The sequence below is a fragment of the Vipera berus genome (assembly GCF_964194415.1).
Source record: "Vipera berus genome assembly, chromosome: Z".
In the NCBI taxonomy this organism is placed as follows: Eukaryota; Metazoa; Chordata; class Lepidosauria; order Squamata; family Viperidae; genus Vipera; species Vipera berus.
This window is the reverse complement of record NC_138205.1, coordinates 93,335,651-93,354,637: the sequence shown is the minus strand read 5'-3', so window position 1 is coordinate 93,354,637 and position 18,987 is coordinate 93,335,651. Positions and strand designations below refer to the sequence as shown.

The 18,987-nt window shown below is 38.1% G+C and overlaps 1 protein-coding gene and 1 long non-coding RNA gene across 2 annotated transcripts in view; both read right to left on the bottom strand.

The window, feature by feature from the left end:
- Positions 1 to 11,843, bottom strand: part of GSDME (gasdermin E) — a 30,717-nt gene extending 18,874 nt beyond the window's left edge. Inside the window, exons 1-4 of the mRNA XM_081345674.1 lie at positions 11,604 to 11,843; positions 5,002 to 5,194; positions 3,001 to 3,172; positions 817 to 937 (exon numbers count right to left, since the gene is read on the bottom strand). Coding sequence (XP_081201800.1) covers positions 817 to 937; positions 3,001 to 3,172; positions 5,002 to 5,194; positions 11,604 to 11,820 — 703 coding nt within the window. The 5' untranslated portion in view covers positions 11,821 to 11,843. The remainder of the gene's footprint in view (positions 1 to 816; positions 938 to 3,000; positions 3,173 to 5,001; positions 5,195 to 11,603) is intronic.
- Positions 11,844 to 16,461: 4,618 nt separating this feature from the next.
- On the bottom strand, positions 16,462 to 18,054 carry LOC308678304. The gene is made up of 3 exons (XR_014028637.1): positions 17,984 to 18,054; positions 17,173 to 17,197; positions 16,462 to 16,588 (listed from the first exon to the last, which is right to left on the bottom strand). It is a non-coding gene; the product is annotated as an uncharacterized lncRNA (long non-coding RNA).
- Between the last annotated feature and the right edge of the window lie 933 nt (positions 18,055 to 18,987).

Sequence of the window (18,987 nt, the reverse complement as noted above, 5' to 3'; positions counted from 1 at the left end):
CTGATATCCATATTTTAAACATTTCATATGCTGAGATAAGAGTATATACTAAAAGAGGTTGCAGTGGTATGGTGGCTTAATGATGCTGGAACTGCCGGCCAGAAATGGTCTGCCCTCCAGCAGTTTGAATCCAGCTCTGTGACATGGAATAAACTCCCATTGCTTGATCCCTAGTTGCTACTCACCCAGCAGTTCAAAAGCATGCAATATTGCAAGTAGATATATGGGCACCACTTCAGTAGGAATAACCTAACTGCATTCGTGTACACAGAGAGTGGAAGCCAGCACTGGACCTAGTCAGGTGCAAGGCAATGTGACAAGAAGTGAAGCGAGATTGGCAAAGAAGTCCAGAAGAGCCAGAGATCCAAGCACTCCTAGTCAGCTGGTGTAAGCTAGTTTGCCTCTCTGCAGTTCACGAAGGATAGACGAGCAAGCGCCGAACAGAATGAACTAGCAATCTAGATTGTCAGGACATGCCTTGCGTGTGTAGATTTCTCTGACATTGTATGCTATCACTTTTTCTGCCTACAGTAAAATCTATAATTTGCAACCAAATAAAATGCTTGAATGTCTTGGTTTACCTTGTATCTTGATCTTCTCATGTATTATACTCGGTTTCTGACTGTAATACTGATTAAAAACATCTGTAAGCCTTCCCTTTAAATGAGCACCTATTATATACTGATATATGGTATGTATAAAACTGAATTCAAAATCAAATGTTGGGATAAGAGAACCTCTGGTGATAATTTAGGCCTAATAAAAGGCAAGCTCTTTTATGCTGCCCTGAGGAAAAGGAAGGTGTGACTTACTTACCAAATTGACCATTGCGCTTTATATACAATTCTATTACAGCATAAGCAATTGCAGTTGGAGCAGGGATCTCCAATACCACATTAGAGTTCTTGATCATATTCCCATTTTCACTCACTGATATCTACAGAGAGATTTAATTGCTGGTTAATTTGTGCAGATTAATTCCAAAATGCATTAATTTACACATGATAGGATGACAAGGAGTCATTTTGTAGAATTTAAAAATGACTTTTCAATTACTTTTAAGTTAAAGCCAAAAAACGAAACAGAAAATGCCCAGAGCTGATAAATTTAAGCTATCATATCTCAGTCCAAGTCCTTAATAAGATGGCCGAAAAGACAAAATGTACAGTATGGCCTGGGGGGAGGGGGCAAGGTGTGTAGAGAGAGGTACAGGACCAAGAGTTACTAAAAGAAAGATAGAAATGAATGCATAAATAAATGAGTACATATGTATCTTGGTATTGGAGTCATTGATGCTCTCTGAGCTTGGCTGTTTCATTACCCAATTAGGAACTGATAATGTTGCGTAGCTAAAACATCAGCAAGTAAACTACCAAGCTCAGAAAGCACCAAACTTTACATAAATAATTATTTTGGAAGTTTTTAAAAACTAGACAGCTCTCAAATCTATTTTCTTAAGTTTGCCTTCAAGAAATAGGTGGGTTTTTAATTCACAAAAGATAGGTCCACTACAAGGAATTGTCCTTAATACAAATGGATCTTCTATCTTCAGAGATAGAAGATTTATGGTGACTTTCAGCTGGGGTGAGCATCTCTATAATTAACTTATTGTGAGCTTTCTCTACTGCTGACAGAACTGGAGAAAATGATTCAATTATCTTTATTTATTTATTTATTTATTTATATTTATATACCGCCCTATTCCCTGAGGACTCAGGGCGGTTTACAGGGAATTAAAAATCCAAAATACAAAAATTAAGAACCAAATTAAAAAATATTAAATTGACCCTGTAGTCAGTTAAAAAGAACCCCAAATTAAAAATTTCTCCTCAGTCTGGGCCCGAGAGCTCGAAGAGCCAGGTCTTCAGGCCCCGGCGGAATGATCGGAGGTCGGGGGCAGTTCTCAGCTCCACCGGCAGCTGGTTCCAGAGGGCAGGCGCTCCCACCGCGAAGGCCCTATCCCTGGGTGTCACCCGCCGGCAATCTCTTACCGGCGGGACCCTGAGCAGACCCTCCCTGTGGGAGCACACTGGGCGAAGGGCGTTTGATGCCGGCAGCAGGTGTTCCCTCAGATATCCCGGACCCAGGCCATGTAGGGCTTTATAGGTGATAACCAGCACCTTGAATTTCACCCGGAGGGCAACCGGAAGCCAATGCAGCTCACGGAGTAGAGGTGTTACATGGGAGTATCGGGAAACCCCCATTACAACTCGCGCGGCCGCATTCTGCACCAGTTGAAGCCTCCGAGTGGTCTTCAAGGGCAGCCCCATGTAGAGAGCGTTACAGTAGTCCAAACGGGAGGTCACAAGCGCGTGAGTAACTGTGCGTAGGGCGTCTCGGTCCAGATAGGGACACAACTGGCGCACCAGGCGAACCTGAGCAAAAGCCCCCCTGGTCACGGCTCCAATATGGTCTTCGAAATTGAGCCGTGAATCCAGGAGGACGCCCAAGTTGCGAGCCCTATCGACGGGGGGTAACACCTCACCCCCCATCATTAAGGATGGAATAGCCTCATCCAGCAGTTGGTAACTTTCATTTAAGTTCAAAAACCTTAGCGGCTTCTTGAAACGATTCTGGGTTAAGTGCAGCACATTTCTGAGTATTTTCACCTTATAAAAACTATACATATTTTTATTCATTCTAACATTTAATAGCAAATAGACTTAATAGCAAACAGTCTTCAAACTACATAGAACATTCATTTTTGAACAGAAACATTAATACTTCAGTTTAAGGCAAATAAGTTTATTTGTGCCTGGGAACAAATAAATGCACTTTTTTCTTTCTTTTTTTTTAAAAAAAGGAGGGGGCTTCAAAAGCTACAGGGATGTGATCAGCAATGCAATATAAGACTGGAGTGGACAGAGATGAAATTTCAACCTTTCCAGAACGGGTATTTAAAGGGCACAAAGGCTATATACATCTTGCTGGCGGATGATATGGAAAAATGCAACAGAATGTTGTAAGAGTTCATCAATATTCTTCCTTATGCATTAGTACCTTTACAATTTTTGTACTTATTCCCACCATTCCAGCAAGTTTTTCCTCTTTTTGAATATGTTCTGATACTAAACATTTCTGAGTTGTCAATATTTTTTCTGTAAGGATACAAAGAACATCATTCTTTCTTTCAAGCATTTGTTCCAACAATGAAGTCTGTAGATTTATTGATCTAAAGGAGAAAAAAATACAATAAAATTACTATGAAAAAAGCTTATTTTTAGTAGATGGACATACTATTGTTCTCCCATAAGTAGTTGATAAACAATGCACTCTTTAGTAACAAAGAGTTAGTACACCAATCAGAAATAGAAAAAATGTGTTGGATTATTGCATTTGGATACAAGCAGCATATTCAAAAAAATATCACAGTGGTAATACTGGATTTATGACTCAACTAAAAGCTAACATCAGACTTTTCAATACTCTATGAGCCATCTTCCCAAATACTCCATATTTAAGTCTTCCCGACATATCTACATCTCTTTCAAAACAGATATGAGTATATTTTACCTATCATTGAATTTATATTCATTTTTTTTATTAAAGAGTTTTACAAAATTTTACAATATATCCCCAAATCCCTCCCACCCCAACCCCCCCACTTTCCCCCCCACTTCCCAGAGCTAAATACAGGACTATAGCTACAACAATCATATTCTAAATAAAAATTTACACAATATACAATCAACCAAATTCGTACTGCGCTTTAACTCTCTCTTAACATAACTACAAACAATAACAATATCCCACTAAATTCTACTCATAAGCTAAATGGAACTTTTTGGTCCCATATTTGTTTTCAATATAATTTATCCATCTCCTCCAAACTGAAATATATCTCTCCTGTGAATAATCCTTTAAATAAGCAGAAATCTTGGACATTTCTGCAAGATTAGAAACTTTAAACACCCATTCTTCTACCGTGGGCAGATTGTCCTTCTTCCAATATTGTCCCACCAGTAACCGTGCTGCCGTTATCATATTCAACATCAGATTAGTCTCTTTGACATCACAATTTACAACAATACCCAGTAAGAACAATTGCGGGGAAAACTTTATCTTCCTCTTAAAAATCTTTTGAATGTTCCACCAAATTTTAATCCAGAAGGCTTTTATGTTTCTACAAGTCCACCACATGTGGAAATAGGTAGCTTCTAAGCTACCACACCTCCAACACTTAGACTGCAGATTAGGATACATGTTGGACAACTTCTTGGGATCCAGATGCCATCTATAAAACATTTTGTAAAAATTTTCTCTTAAATTTTGAGCCTGGGTAAATTTAACATTTCTGACCCAAATTATCTCCCAGGTGTCCAACGAGATTGGATCCTGAATATTTTGTGCCCACTTTATCATGCAATCTTTAACCAATTCCATTTCCGAATCCAATTCAATTAAAGCATTATATATCCTCTTTATATGTGCACAATTTGAATCTCTAATTTGCTTTACTAAATTTTGATCCGTAATTGTGATACCAACCTTTTGATCTGACTTCCACCTAGCTTTCAATTGGGTATATTGAAACCAAGAGTAATTTATGTTTTCTTGTCTTAACTCCTCTGCTGATTTAAGTTGCCAATCATTCCCTTGCAATTTATATTCATTTTTGAGATCAACATGGCATACATGAGAGCACTCTAATTATCCTACAACGCAATACTATGAGGTAGCTTGGGCTGAAATTGAATGACTGGGGCAAAATAAGATTAATAGTTGAATATAATTATGGACACAAGTCTATTCAACTACCTTAGCTATAATACAAACTAAATCTGGTTATCAGTAGCATTTCCCCAGCAAATTTATACTAATTGCAGAAACCATGGTTTTACTGCTTATTTATTCAATTCCAAGTATCTGTAAAACTTTTCAAAACAATTCTTCTTTTTAAACCTCACAAAGATGCCATTTTTAAAGCTGAAGATCTCCCTTTAAAACCCTATCCAGTAAAACTATTTATAGACCCCATAAATGAATAAAATAAATATGTACCTTCCCTTCACATCTTTCATAAGCTTGTGCAAGTCAACTTCTTGCTTTTTAAGATTTCCAAAAGAGGACAGACTTTCTACAACATCGCTTCCTCCAGTTCCTAAATTAATTCTTCCTAATGAAGTTTCTATGCTTCCTCTGATACAGTCTTCAAACTTGCCTTCATACTTCACAAAGTCAGACTCTACAATAACTTGGGACAAAAAGCAACATATCAAATTACAGAACAGTAAACTGGAGCACAATCTAAATTTAAAAAATCAAACGCTATTGATAACAAAACATATTGAAACATATACTGACTTACTTAGTCACTATTTTTCACTGCTCCCTGTATTTAAAAATGTTTATCATCCAATGAATAAACCAAAGATGGAGAATCTGTGATCCTTCACATGATGCTAAAATAAATGCAGTTTCTTTGAACCAGTGGGTCAAGCTAGTAGAGTCTACTGGGAGTTTATCAATGCTGCTTGGGTATCATAAATTCCCCATTCTTGGAATGTATGAATCTGTATGCTATAAACCTTACAATAGTTTGAAAGGTCTTAGAAATGCATCCATGCACGTGGAACATTTAAAGAATAATAGCAGTCATTCTAAGTAAAGAGTTCTCTGAATTCCACCAGAAGTTCTCTATCCACTGTGAAAACAAAATAGTCATAAAATAAGTCTTGCCATGCTTTGCCTGTCTGCCTATTTGTGATTAGTCTATCTATTTATACCACCCCAGAGTCCACCCCTATTTCTGATGGACTCTGAACAATATAGTGAACAAAGCACGAAATTAAGGACAAAGGAAATAAAACAACTTGATATAAATCTTGCTGGATACCAAAGTCAACCCCGTCTAAAAGCACACTGAAATAATAACTTTCAGCCAATGGAGAATTAAAGGAGGAATGGAAGAAAGACTAGCACAGAACAGACATTCCTATTCTAAATTTCTTGGAGTGTTGCATTTGTGTTGGGGTAATATGCAGTCCTATACTCTCAAGCTAATTCTTAATTCTAAGAGATTACTATACATTTAATATTCATTTTCTTCTACAAATTAAAAGGCTCATTTAAAATAATTAAATGGAACTAAAGGTCAGTAAAACAAAGAAAACTTACAAGAGCTGTTGCCCTGACATGTTTGAAGCAGACTGAGTCGCAGAAGCTATAGTAAATCATGCATGGCTTTTCTGAATTCTATTTTAGCCATTACTGATACATCATAATAAAAAAGCTTTTGAAAATGGGTTGACCATATGGGGGATTCTGTAACAGTCCTAAGTGTGAAAAATGGTCATAAGTCACTTTTTCAATGCCCTTGTAACTTCAAATGGTCACTAAAAGAACAGTTGTAAGTCAAGGATGACCTGTATTACTGAAATAGCCAATGAGTTATAGAACAAAAATAAAAATCCAGTATTTTATACAGTCCTGCTTAATTTAACAAAAAAACATAGTTTGCAAACCATAAGGATGAGTTCTCACAGAGCCAGACAAAAAAAAATTACATTGTGATTTAGCATGGCGTGAGAACTCAATCAATAAGATGCAGTAACAGTAATCACAGCAAGAGTATAAACTCCAGTGAAGGAACAAGGTTATCAATTTAAAGTTAAAAATCTTTAACATCTTTAAAAACACCAAATAACGAAGTTCCTCAATGATCCTGAACTGTAATCCACAAATTTGGATACCACCAGATTAAAAAATCTGAAATAGCAAGTAAAAGCAATTTTCTGAAAGAAAAATTATGTCTTTAATTATATTAATTATAGCAGTTTTTTAAAAACTAAACTACTGAACGGTTTTTCAGGATATTATGCCTGAATTCAATTTAAACCTACTACATCCCCATGGAGAGAAGCATTGGGGTACCACAAGGTTCCATCTTAGGCCTAGTACTCTTCAATATATTTATAAATGACTTAGATGAGGGAATTATTGAAGGAGAACTCATCAAATTTTCAGATGACACCAAACCGGCAGGAATAGCTAGTATCCCAAATTCAGGATGCAAAAAGTTCTTGACAAACTTGAACAATGGGCCCTATTCAACTGAGTTTCCATGTGGAAAAAAGCAAAGTTTTACATTTAGGCAGGAAAAAACAAAAGTATAAATAAAGATTGGGTGAGACCTTGCTTAAAAACAGTAACTGTGAGAGGGACCTTGGAGTCCTAGTGGATGATCACTTGACTATGAGCCAGCAGTGTGCAGCAGCAGCCAAAAAAATTATACAATCCTGGGTTGTATAAACAGAGGCATAGAATCAAGATCACATGAAGTATTAATACCGCGTTATAAAACCCTAGTAAGACCACACCCCCCTTCATGGATTACTGCCTTGTCGTGGCGAAGGGGCTTGCGTAATTCAATGAAGCTATGAGCTATGCTGTGCAGGGCCACCCAAGACAGAAAGGTCATAGCAGAGAGTTCTGACAAAACGTGATCCACTGGAGAAGGAAATGGCAAACCACTCCAGTATCTTTGCCATGAAAACCCTATGGACAGTACCAAAAGGCAAAACGATATGACGCTGGAAGATGAGCCCCTCAGGTCGGAAGGCGTCCAATATGCTACTGGGGAAGAGCAGAGGGCTAGTACTAGTAGCGCCAGAAAGAATGAAGCGACTGGGCCAAAGCCGAAAGGACGCTCAGCTGTGGATATGTCTGGTGGTGAAAGGAAAGTCCGATGCTGTAAAGATTCTTTCTCCATAGGAACCTGGAATGTAAGATCCATGAATCAAGGAAAGCTGGACGTGGTCAAACAAGAGATGACAAGACTAGACATCGACATCTTAGGTATCAGCGAACTAAAATGGACAGGAATGGGTGAATTTAATTCAGATAACCATCAGGTATACTACTGCGGGCAAGAATCCCTCAGAAGAAATGGAGTAGCCTTCATAGTCAATAGAAAAGTAGGAAAAGCAATACTGGGATACAATCCTCAAAATGACAGAATGATCTCAGTTCGAATCCAAGGCAAACCATTCAATATCACAGTAGTCCAAGTCTATGCCCCAACCACCAGTGCTGAAGAGGATGAAATTGACCGGTTCTATGAAGCCCTACAGCACCTTATAGAACTAACACCCAAAAATGATGTCCTTATCATCATGGGAGATTGGAATGCTAAAGTAGGAAGCCAAAAGATAACTGGAATAACAGGCAAGTTTGGCCTTGGAGTACAAAATGAAGCAGGGCACAGGCTGATAGAATTTTGTCAAGAGAATACGATGGTCATAGCAAACACTCTTTTCCAACAACCCAAGAGACGGCTCTACACATGGACATCACCAGACGGTCAACACAGAAATCAGATTGACTATATGCTCTGCAGCCAAAGATGGAGAAGCTCTATACAGTCAGTAAAAACAAGACCAGGAGCTGACTGTGGCTCAGACCATGAGCTTCTTGTTGCAAAGTTTAGGCTTAAATTAAAGAAAGTAGGGAAAAGCGCTAGGCCAGTCAGGTATGAATTAAATCATATCCCTGTTGAATATACAGTAGAGGTGACAAATAGATTTAAAGAATTAGATCTGATAGACAGAGTGCCTGAAGAACTATGGACAGAGGTTCGCGACATTGTACAACAGGTAGCAACCAAAACCATGCCAAAGAAAAAGAAATGCAAGAAAGCAAAATGGCTGTCTGAGGAAGCTTTGCAAATAGCTGAGGAAAGGAGGGAAGCAAAAGGCAAGGGAGAAAAAGAAAGATATGCCCAATTAAATGCAGAATTCCAAAGAATAGCTAGAAGAGATAAGGATGCCTTCTTAAATGAACAATGCAAAGAAATAGAAGAAAACAATAGAATAGGGAGGACCAGAGATCTTTTCAAGAAAATTGGAGAGATGAAGGGAACGTTTCATGCAAAAATGGGCATGATAAAGGACCAAAATGGCAGGGACCTAACAGAGGCAGAAGAGATTAAGAAGAGGTGGCAAAATTACACAGAAGAACTATACAAGAATGAGCTTAACGTCCCTGATAATCACAATGAGGTGGTCACTGACCTCGAGCCAGACATCCTAGAATGTGAAGTGAAGTGGGCCTTAGAAAAGCTGAGCAACAACAAAGCTAGTGGAGGTGACAGTATTCCAGCTGAGCTATTCAAAATCTTAAAAGACGATGCAGTAAAAGTGCTACACTCAATTTGCCAACAAATTTGGAAAACTCAACAGTGGCCACAGGACTGGAAAAGATCAGTTTACATTCCAATTCCAAAGAAAGGCAGTGCCAAAGAATGTTCAAACTATCGCACCATTGCACTCATTTCTCATGCTAGTAAAGTTATGCTTAAAATTCTACAAGCTAGACTCCAGCAGTATGTGGATCGAGAACTACCAGAAGTACAGGCAGGATTTCGAAGAGGCAGAGGAACTAGAGATCAAATTGCTAACATACGCTGGATCATGGAGAAAGCTAGAGAGTTCCAGAAAAACATCTACTTCTGCTTCATTGACTATGCTAAAGCCTTTGATTGTGTGGATCATAACAAACTGTGGCAAGTCCTTAAAGAGATGGGCATACCAGACCATCTTATTTGTCTCTTGAGAAACCTATATGTGGGCCAAGAAGCAACAGTGAGAACTGGACACGGAACCACTGATTGGTTCAAAATTGGGAAAGGAATCCGGCAAGGCTGTATACTGTCGCCTTGCCTATTTAACTTATATGCAGAGCACATCATGAGAAAGGCAGGGCTAGATGAATCAAAAGTTGGAATTAAGATTGCCGGAAGAAACATCAACAACCTAAGATATGCAGATGATACCACTCTAATGGCAGAAAGTGAAGAGGAACTAAAGAGCCTCTTGTTGCGAGTGAAGAAGGAGAGTGCAAAACTTGGGTTGAAACTAAACATTAAGAAAACCAAGATCATGGCATCCGGCCCTCTCAATTCCTGGCAAATAGATGGGGAAGAAATGGAGGTAGTGACAGATTTTATTTTCCTGGGCTCCAAGATCACTGCAGATGGGGACTGTAGCCAAGAAATTAAAAGACGCTTGCTCCTGGGGAGGAAAGCCATGGCAAATCTAGACAGCACACTAAAAAGCAGAGACATCACCCTGTCAACAAAAGTGCGTATAGTCAAGGCTATGGTCTTCCCAGTTGCAATGTATGGCAGTGAAAGCTGGACCATACGAAAGGCTGAGCGCCAAAGAATTGATGCCTTTGAATTATGGTGCTGGAGAAGACTCCTGCGAGTCCCTTGGACTGCAAGGCGATCAAACCGGTCAGTCCTAGAGGAGATCAACCCTGACTGCTCTTTAGAAGGCCAGATCCTGAAGCTAAAACTCAAATACTTTGGCCACCTAATGAGAAGGAAGGACTCACTGGAGAAGAGCCTAATGCTGGGAAAGATTGAGGGCAAGAGAAGAAGGGGACGACAGAGAATGAGGTGGCTGGATGGAGTCACTGAAGCAGTAGGCGTGAGCTTAAATGGACTCCAGAAGATGGTAGAGGACAGGAAGGCCTGGAGGAACATTGTCCATAGGGTCGCGATGGGTCGGACACGACTTCGCAACTAACAACAACAAGACCACACCTGGAATATTGCAGCCAATTTTGGTCACCATATCACAAAAAAGATGTTGAGAGTTTGGAAAAAAATTCAGAGAAAAGCAACTAAGATGATTAAAGGCCTGGAGACTAAAACATACGAAGAACGGTTGCAGGACTTGGGTTTGGCTAGTCTAGAGAAAAGAAGAAATAGGGGTGACATGATAACAGTATTCCAGTATTTGAGAGGCTACTGCACAGAAGAGGGGATCACGTTATTCACCAAAGCACCAGAGGGCAGGACAAGAAACAATAGTTGGAAACTGATCAGACAGAAGCAATCTGGAATTAAGGAGAAACCTCCTGACAATGAGGACAGTTAACCTGTGGAACAGCTTGCCTACAGAAATTCTGGGCGCTCCATCACTGGAGATTTTTAAGAAGAGGCTAGACAGTCACTTGTCTGAGACGGTATAGGTCCTCCTGCTTGAGCGGGGGTTGGACTAGAAGACCTCCAAGGTCCCTTCCATGTCTATTCTATTCTATTTCCATCTGACTAAAAGCAATGACTTCCTAAATTATAGGTATTAATTTAGCAATATTCAAAAAAATGTTATCACTAATTATTGCTATTCTGAAGGGTCAAAGTGCTTTCTGAATACAAATTGAGTCATTCACTACATGAACAGACTTTAGCACTTATTCTTCTGTAGGTGAACATATTAAGTACTGCAAGTAAGTCATTTTATAGCACACACCCCATAAAAATGGTGCAACCTAAATTGGATTATTTCCACAAATCAATGAAACTGTAGAAAGTTTCACAATTTAAATTATCTAATAGATTAATCTGAACTATTTTGATTGAAAATGGTTTTCAAAAACTTCCAGAAGAACTTCCAAAAACCAACAAAAACTTCCAGAAAACCAACAAAAGAGCAAAATAACATGTAAAGTAATATTGCTGTATCCAACATTTTGAAAAAATGATAACTATTTCAACAACAGTTCAACAACAGTAATAAAGCAGGTAATTATACAAGAATGCATAGTACTTTGCACTTCCTCTTATCTCCTATAACAGTGTGTAACTGTGACTTTACCTGGCTTTATAGGTTCATGTATATCTTCAACAAGCACATCATTCAATGAAACTGATGAGAGATGGTACTTTGGATTTTGCCAGCACCAAGTTTTTTTTTTCTTTGTGACTAAGTTCAGGAACTGTAATTTATCTAAGTTATTCAGGGATGACACAGAGATTAAGTCTCCTCCACAGTCAACCTCCTTCACAAAAGTCTTGGTTGCTTTTGCAAACATCCTAAGGATAGGAGATATTCAACAAAAATCTGCAGAAACAAAATCAAAATGTGAGAAATACAAATAGTATGTGGAGCAAATATTTATATTGCTAAGTGAGGCAATTATTAACAGAGTTGCACTCAATTTTACAACCATTTTTGCACTGTTATTAAGTGAATCACTGTGGTTAAGTGAATCACCTGGTCATTAAACAAATCCAGCTTTTCCCATTGACTTTGCTTATCAGAAATCATCTGGGAATATCGCAAATGATAAATCACAGGGCCCTTGTATGCTGCAATTGTCAAAGATTCATGTTCATTACCAAGTGCCCAAATTCTGTTCGTGTGAATGCTGCAATGTTCATATGTGCAAGAACCTGTCATAGGTTACTTTTTTCAGTGCTGTTACAAGTTCAAAGTCAATAAAAATGGTTTAAGGCAAGGACTATCCATTAAACTATATGTCTAAAGAATAAGATCTCTACCCAACCATACCTTGAAATTTTGCTGCCTATTGAGAAAACAAGAAGAACACCTCATTTTAACCAAAGTAAGGCAGATATATTTAAAAATACAATATTGGAACATGAATTTTATTTTATGTAGGGAGTTGGTGACTGTCAGCAAACATGTCTATGAAGGCAATGAAAAATGTGGTCATATATTTTTTCTGCTTTAAACTCTTTGATTTGTTTTTCATTTAACAGAATAACACCATTCATTTACTCGAGACTATGACAACAGCATATTTGTGCAACAGTGGCAGAAGTAAAAAGAAAGCAACAGCTAGACATTGTGTTTGTGTAATAAATGTACAGCTGTAGTTGTAAGACAGTAAGAAGCCAAAGCAACACAACCCTTTTCTCTTTAAATTCAAACTACAATGCTTTAAAGCAGCATTTCTCCGTGCTGATAAGAGGAATTTTGGAAGTTGAAGTCCATATATCTTAAAACTGAAGTTGAAAAACACTAGTCTAAAATAGAAACTTTTGGTGCTTTTGGTTTACCTCACTTGGTACAGCTGTAAGAGTTACAAAGGATACAAAGAGAGGGAGTATTTTGTATTTCTTGATACTAATTTGGATGATCGATGTATGAGTAGCAATTTATGAGCAGCAGCAAACCCTCCCCCCCTCTTCTAATCATACTGAAGAGGAAGGTCTTCATGTGGAAGGAGCAAGCGAGACAGCGACAGTTCAAGTTCATTGGGCAATAGGTGAATCTCGCCTTGGCTCAGCAGGGCTGTCTCGGTCGCTAAGAGAGGCAGAGGAACGCGCTCTACAAGAGGAGGACAGGAGCATCAAGGGGGTGGAGGCCAAACGCCTGGGACACTAGCTAGACTTGGTACAATACAAAACATCATTAGATTTTACAGGAGGAAAATTTAGCCAGAAAGAACCACTTGGGATGGGAACCCAGTGCAGGAAAACGCGGCTTTGACCTAGAATAGCATCTGCACCTCCCTCTTTTTTTACTCACAATTTCCCAGGATCGACAAGAACTCCACTGCGCAAGACCAAGTCCTTCGCAATTGCTGCCGTCCGAGGTCTATTGTCAGGGCCTATCTCTCCAGTCTGCGATGCCTCACTCGACTATAGCCAAACCTTCTCCTGATTCGCTTTCCGAATTCGCGCTTTTTTATTCGCTCGTGACCGGCTGGGAGGAGGTGTGCTCCGAACGAGGGGCGTGACCAAATGCTGCCTCTGCCAGCGCCGTAACAAATACGAACTGACTGATTCGGCCATGATGCAAACAGGGTGATATAGGAATGAATGAGAAACAACGGTGTCTGCATTCATTTGAAAGCTGCCTAATTGGAACTTGTCTTATTTTCTTCCGTAATAATAATTTTTGTAATTATATATGCATGCCTGCTTAAGAGGCTACTTAAAATTCATTTCTGTTTAGGCAATTTGAAAAATACTAGGTCTGTATTTCCGTGTTTCCAATGATTAAAGGTAAATACATAAAAACCAAAGATGTGGGCGGAATCACGGGGGAGAATATCTCCCACAGCACCCCTTGCACTTTGGTTTATAATCCATAGTTGAACAAATACTATCAAGACCAGCCAAACTCACAAGGGGACACAAGCTTTTAACTTACCAGGATTTCATCAGACAAGGTGCTATGAAAATAGAATAAAACTAAAAATATCTAAAAATCAGTCAAAATAAAAAGCGGTTTAGATTTAGTCTGAAAGAATGTAAGGCTACCAGATGTGGGCCAAAAAATTATGCAATCAGAGGATGACAATTTTTTGCAACCCTGATGAATTAGTCACCACCAGATATAATAATAATAATAAGTTGGAAGGGACCTTGGAGGTTATCTAGTCCAACCCCCTGCTCAGGCAGGAAACCCTATACCATTTCAGACAAGTGGCTGTCCAGTCTCTTCTTAAAAACCTCCAGTGTTGGAGCATTCACCACCTCTGGAGGCAGGTTGTTCCACTGGTTAATTGTTCTGTCAGGAGGTTTCTCCTTAGTTCTAGGCAGTGGCGTAGCGTGGGTTGTCAGCACCCGGGGCAAGGCAAGTAATTTGTGCCTGGCACCCCCCCCTCCACAGTGGGCAGCAACCCGGCGGCTCGGATCGGATTCGCACAGCCAGCACTGCAGTGAGAGAGAGTGAGTGAGCCAGGCAGGGGCAGAGAGCTGCGAGTGCGAGCGCGCCCCCCCAGATGTTGCGCCCGGTGCGGCCCGCCCCCCCTGCACCCCCCACGCTACACCACTGGTTCTAGGTTGCTTCTCTCCTTGACTAGTTTCCATCCGTTGCTTCTTGTCCTGCCTTCAGGTGCTTTGGAGAATAGCTTGACTCCCTCTTCTTTGTGGCAGCCCCTGAGATATTGGAACACTGCTATCATGTCACCCCTCACCCTTCTCTTCATTAAACTACACATACCTAATTCCAGCAACCGTTCCCTATATGTTTTAGCCTCCATCCCCTAATCATCTTTGTTGCTCTTCTCTGTACCCTTTCTAGAGTCTCGACATCTTTTTTACATCGTGGTGACCAAAACTGGATGGAGTATTCCAGGTGTGGCCTTACCAAGGCATTTTAAAGTGGTATTAGTACTTCACACGATCTTGATTCTATCCCTCTGTTAATGCAACCTAGCACTGTGTTGGCTTTTTTGGCAGCTGCAGCACACTGTTGGCTCATATTTAAGTGATTGTCCACTAGAACTCTGAGATCTCTCTCACAGTTGCTACTGTTGAGCAAGGTACCCCCTATACTATACCTGTACATTTGGTTTTTCTTGCCTAAATGTAGAACCTTACTTTTTTCACCATTGAATTTCATTTTGTTAGATAGTGCCCAGTGACAGGTGCTATATTATATATAACATCAGGTGCTATATTATATATAACATCAAGAAATTAAGAAACTGGTTGATCTTCATTTTTTTTCTGTTATACACAAAAACAGCAGCCTAAATTCTGAAGCTTGGAAACTGATTGGAACAGATTTGCCTGTTGTCTTGAGTGCAATTAATCATTTTTGTCTAAATAACATTGCATTCTTTGTGTTAGCAAGCTATGATACAAATTTTAATACTGGGTCAATTCACAGATTACATGGGGGCCACCTAAAAATCAAAGCCATCTTTAAGTTAGCAATGGATGGATTAAAAGTAAAAAAAAACCTAAAAATACCATGTTTCATGATAAAGTAAAAATTGTATTTGTATCATATTCTCATAGGAATAGCTTGCAACTTTGGCTTTATAGTCTTACCTGGGACAAAAAAAACCTTAATAGGGTACAATGACTCATGCCCTTTTTTCTAATTAGACTACCTACTGCAAAACATTTTACCTGGAGCTGCTTACAAAGACTATTCAGAAACTACTTAGTCCAGAATTCAATGTCCCAAATGCTAACCAGGTCCCTTCATTAGGAGCACTTTGTACCTATGTTATTGACCTTCCCTCCAAAGGGAAACTCCCCAAATAATTAGTACTGCTGCTGTCCAGCTCCCCAGCTCCCTTTTCCTTCCAGAAGTAGGGCATTAGAAGCAGTTTCTCACTAAGTAACCTAATAGATCAGGCCAGTTGGTACCTATGTACAATCCTAAAGAGCTTTCTAGGTCAAATCAGCACTTTAAATTGCACCTGGAAAGTAACTGATAGTCAATGCAAGATCCATAGCATAGATAAAATAGATAAGATTAATTCAAAAATAAAAACAGACCAGTCTGGCTGGAATGGCTTGCCCTCTCTTCAAAATCACTTAGCGTGCTGAGAACAAATATTCTGGGGGCCATTCTAGCCAGATTGAGCAATCTGCTTTTATTTTTCAGTCCTTTTATATCTGAATTGTCATTTTATTGGTTTTTAGTTGTCGGGCCTACTGCAAATGTTTTAATTGTTTTTTCTTTATATGAGATTTGCTTGTAATGGGATAAAAATAGTATCACCCAGTTGGTTTTCATAATGGTCAAGGGCAGAGTGAGGCATTTTATGCCTCAGTATTGCAAAATGGCTTGAATAGTATGCCCTTGTGGCTAAATTCATGTTTTACTAATTACATTTTCACACTTTACTGAATGAAATAAAATCCTGGCTAAGGTGACATGGATGTATTTTATAGTTCTAAACATCAGCAAGTACTATAATCCAGTTTGTAATCAATTTAAAATACTGACTCAAATTGTGGCAGGATTAAAATATATTTATTTGTCATATAGGTATAAATATTTTAATACATTTAATAAAATTTAAAATTTCAAACATAAATATTCTCCAGTACATATATACTGGATTTCTGCTACTCAGATTCACCCTGAAAAGAAAACAAAGGCAAGTTTTTGAAATACACACTAAACCCTACAATTTTCACCATAAACTAACAGACATTCCAAGTTTAAAGCAGTCAATTAAAGTAAATGAAGCCGACATCCCACATTTCTAAACTAGCTGGTACATGGAATAAGAGTAGGCAGGATCCAACATTTTCTGAAATGTCCATTCATACATATAGGTAGTCCTTGATTTACAATAGTTCATTCAATGACCATTCAAAATTACAACAGTACTGAAAAAAAGTGACTTATAACCATTTTTCACACTTATAATGGTTGCATGGTCATATGATCAAAATTCAGACACTTGGCAAATGACTCATATTTATGACAGTTACAGTATCCCAGGATCATGTGAGCACCTTTTGCAACCTTCTGACAAAGTCAATGGGGAAGCCAGATTCACTTAACAACCTTGTTATTAACAGCTGTAACAAGAAAGATAAAATGGGGCAAAACTCACTTAAATGTTTCTCTTAACAACAGAAATTTTGGGCTCAATTGTGGTTGTAAGTCAAGGACTACCTGTACTTTTATATTTTTTAAAAAATGCCTGTTTGCTTACCTGACTGTAGTCTTCAACAATATAACTAAATTGATTGGGGGGAATAATATTCAATCAATTTCATAGTCTAAGATGTAAACTATAATTTTATCTAAAGCCTTTAACTATAAATCTACTTGAAGACCATTCTCACTAGGCACAATATAATTGTTTTGAGGTGTTCTGTAATCAAGTAAGGGCAAAGTTTGAACATTTAGTTGATTTTAGTTTACATCTTACCAACTTCTATACCACACATTTTTAGTAATAATGTCATTTTAAATGGATGTTTGCTCAAGGCACAGTGTAACATAAACCATGGATAAGAGATTTACCCATGGGTGCTGTTACTGCTGTCTTGTAGTTGTTCAGATAACATGACAAGATAAAGGCAGCTATAGGTTGCCATTCCTACCAACCACTATTGTTCGCATCTTGTAACTATTTGGGTAACACTTTCTGAGTTGCTTTTTTTTCCAAATTGGAAAAAAAAATCTCATACTGGCCTAACTGGTCAAAATTACTGCACAGTAGAAAGAGGCAGCTGATCCTCTCAAGATCTTTAAAGCCTCTGAAATTTAAATGCTAAGTTTAAATGTCATGATAGGCCAACATAGTACATTGGTTGAGACAGATTAATGGATAACAAATGAATTAAAGGAAGTCCTTTTAAATAAAAAAAATCCAGAGTGAAAAGAGTAAACAGCCTCAATCCAGTTTTTATCTCTTTTGTGCCTTTCCAACCCAATTTGTAGAATCCAAAAGATCAGATTATACTTTGTAAGGTTCTTATTTGTCATGCATTCTTTTAAATAAAAATATTTCTTAATACCTTGAATCATATTCTTCAGTTTGAGTTTCAATTGTTCTGCAGAATGGAATAAAAATTTAGTTATTTCTGACTACATCTATTAGCCATTTATCTCATGACCTGAATACAGTATGAAACTTCCCTACCACCTACTCTGGGCTACATATTTAGACTGCAACAATCTGTATGACCATAGATGGCAGCAAAGGCACAGAAAATTGTTACTGATGTACTTGTTTAGATTTATGCAGTTCAGATTTGCTAGGCACACTACTGGTATGCATCCTAGTCTTATTTAGGAAAGGGGGGGTTATTGTATAAGTCAATTTGTAGGCCTTATGATATAATGGCTTTTAATTGGATATTGGAGTTTGATTCTGTGGGCATAATATCCATAGCAAATAATAAAAGCAATATTTCTATTTAACACTCTTTCCCCACCTCTGTATTTACATAGACAAAAGTACTACATAAAGTAACAGGAGTCAACTGCTAGCAGAAACCTGGCATCAGGAACAATTGCTTCTAAAGAAAACTTCTGTAAATGCTTTTAAATTAATGAAAGACAACTCATTGTTAAAATTAGCGTAATTAGAAATAACTGAGTGAAATAGTTTATATTCATAAGCTAAAACAAATGGGTATATAAATTGCTAGAAATAGAAAAGGGATGCTAGCAAAGTCTAAATGCAATTACATAGCACAGCATTATGTGTGTGGTTGTTTTCTACAATGTGACATATTTACCATAAGTTTGAATAAAGTTTAGACAGAAGCAGGTAATTTATATTTTTTTAAAAATACATTTTAGTGTAAGTGGTAATTTGCAATTCTTCAAGCATTTTTTGTTTACTAAAATCCATTTTGATTTAAAAAAAAAGCAAATATACTACAACTGGATACGAATGCATTTTTGTTGAAATATAATCTCTCTGTGGTACACACATATCAAATGTAATTTCTTTAGGAATTTCTTTAAAGGAAACCCCAATGTTTTTAGCATAAAAGCAATTTCAAAACAAAAT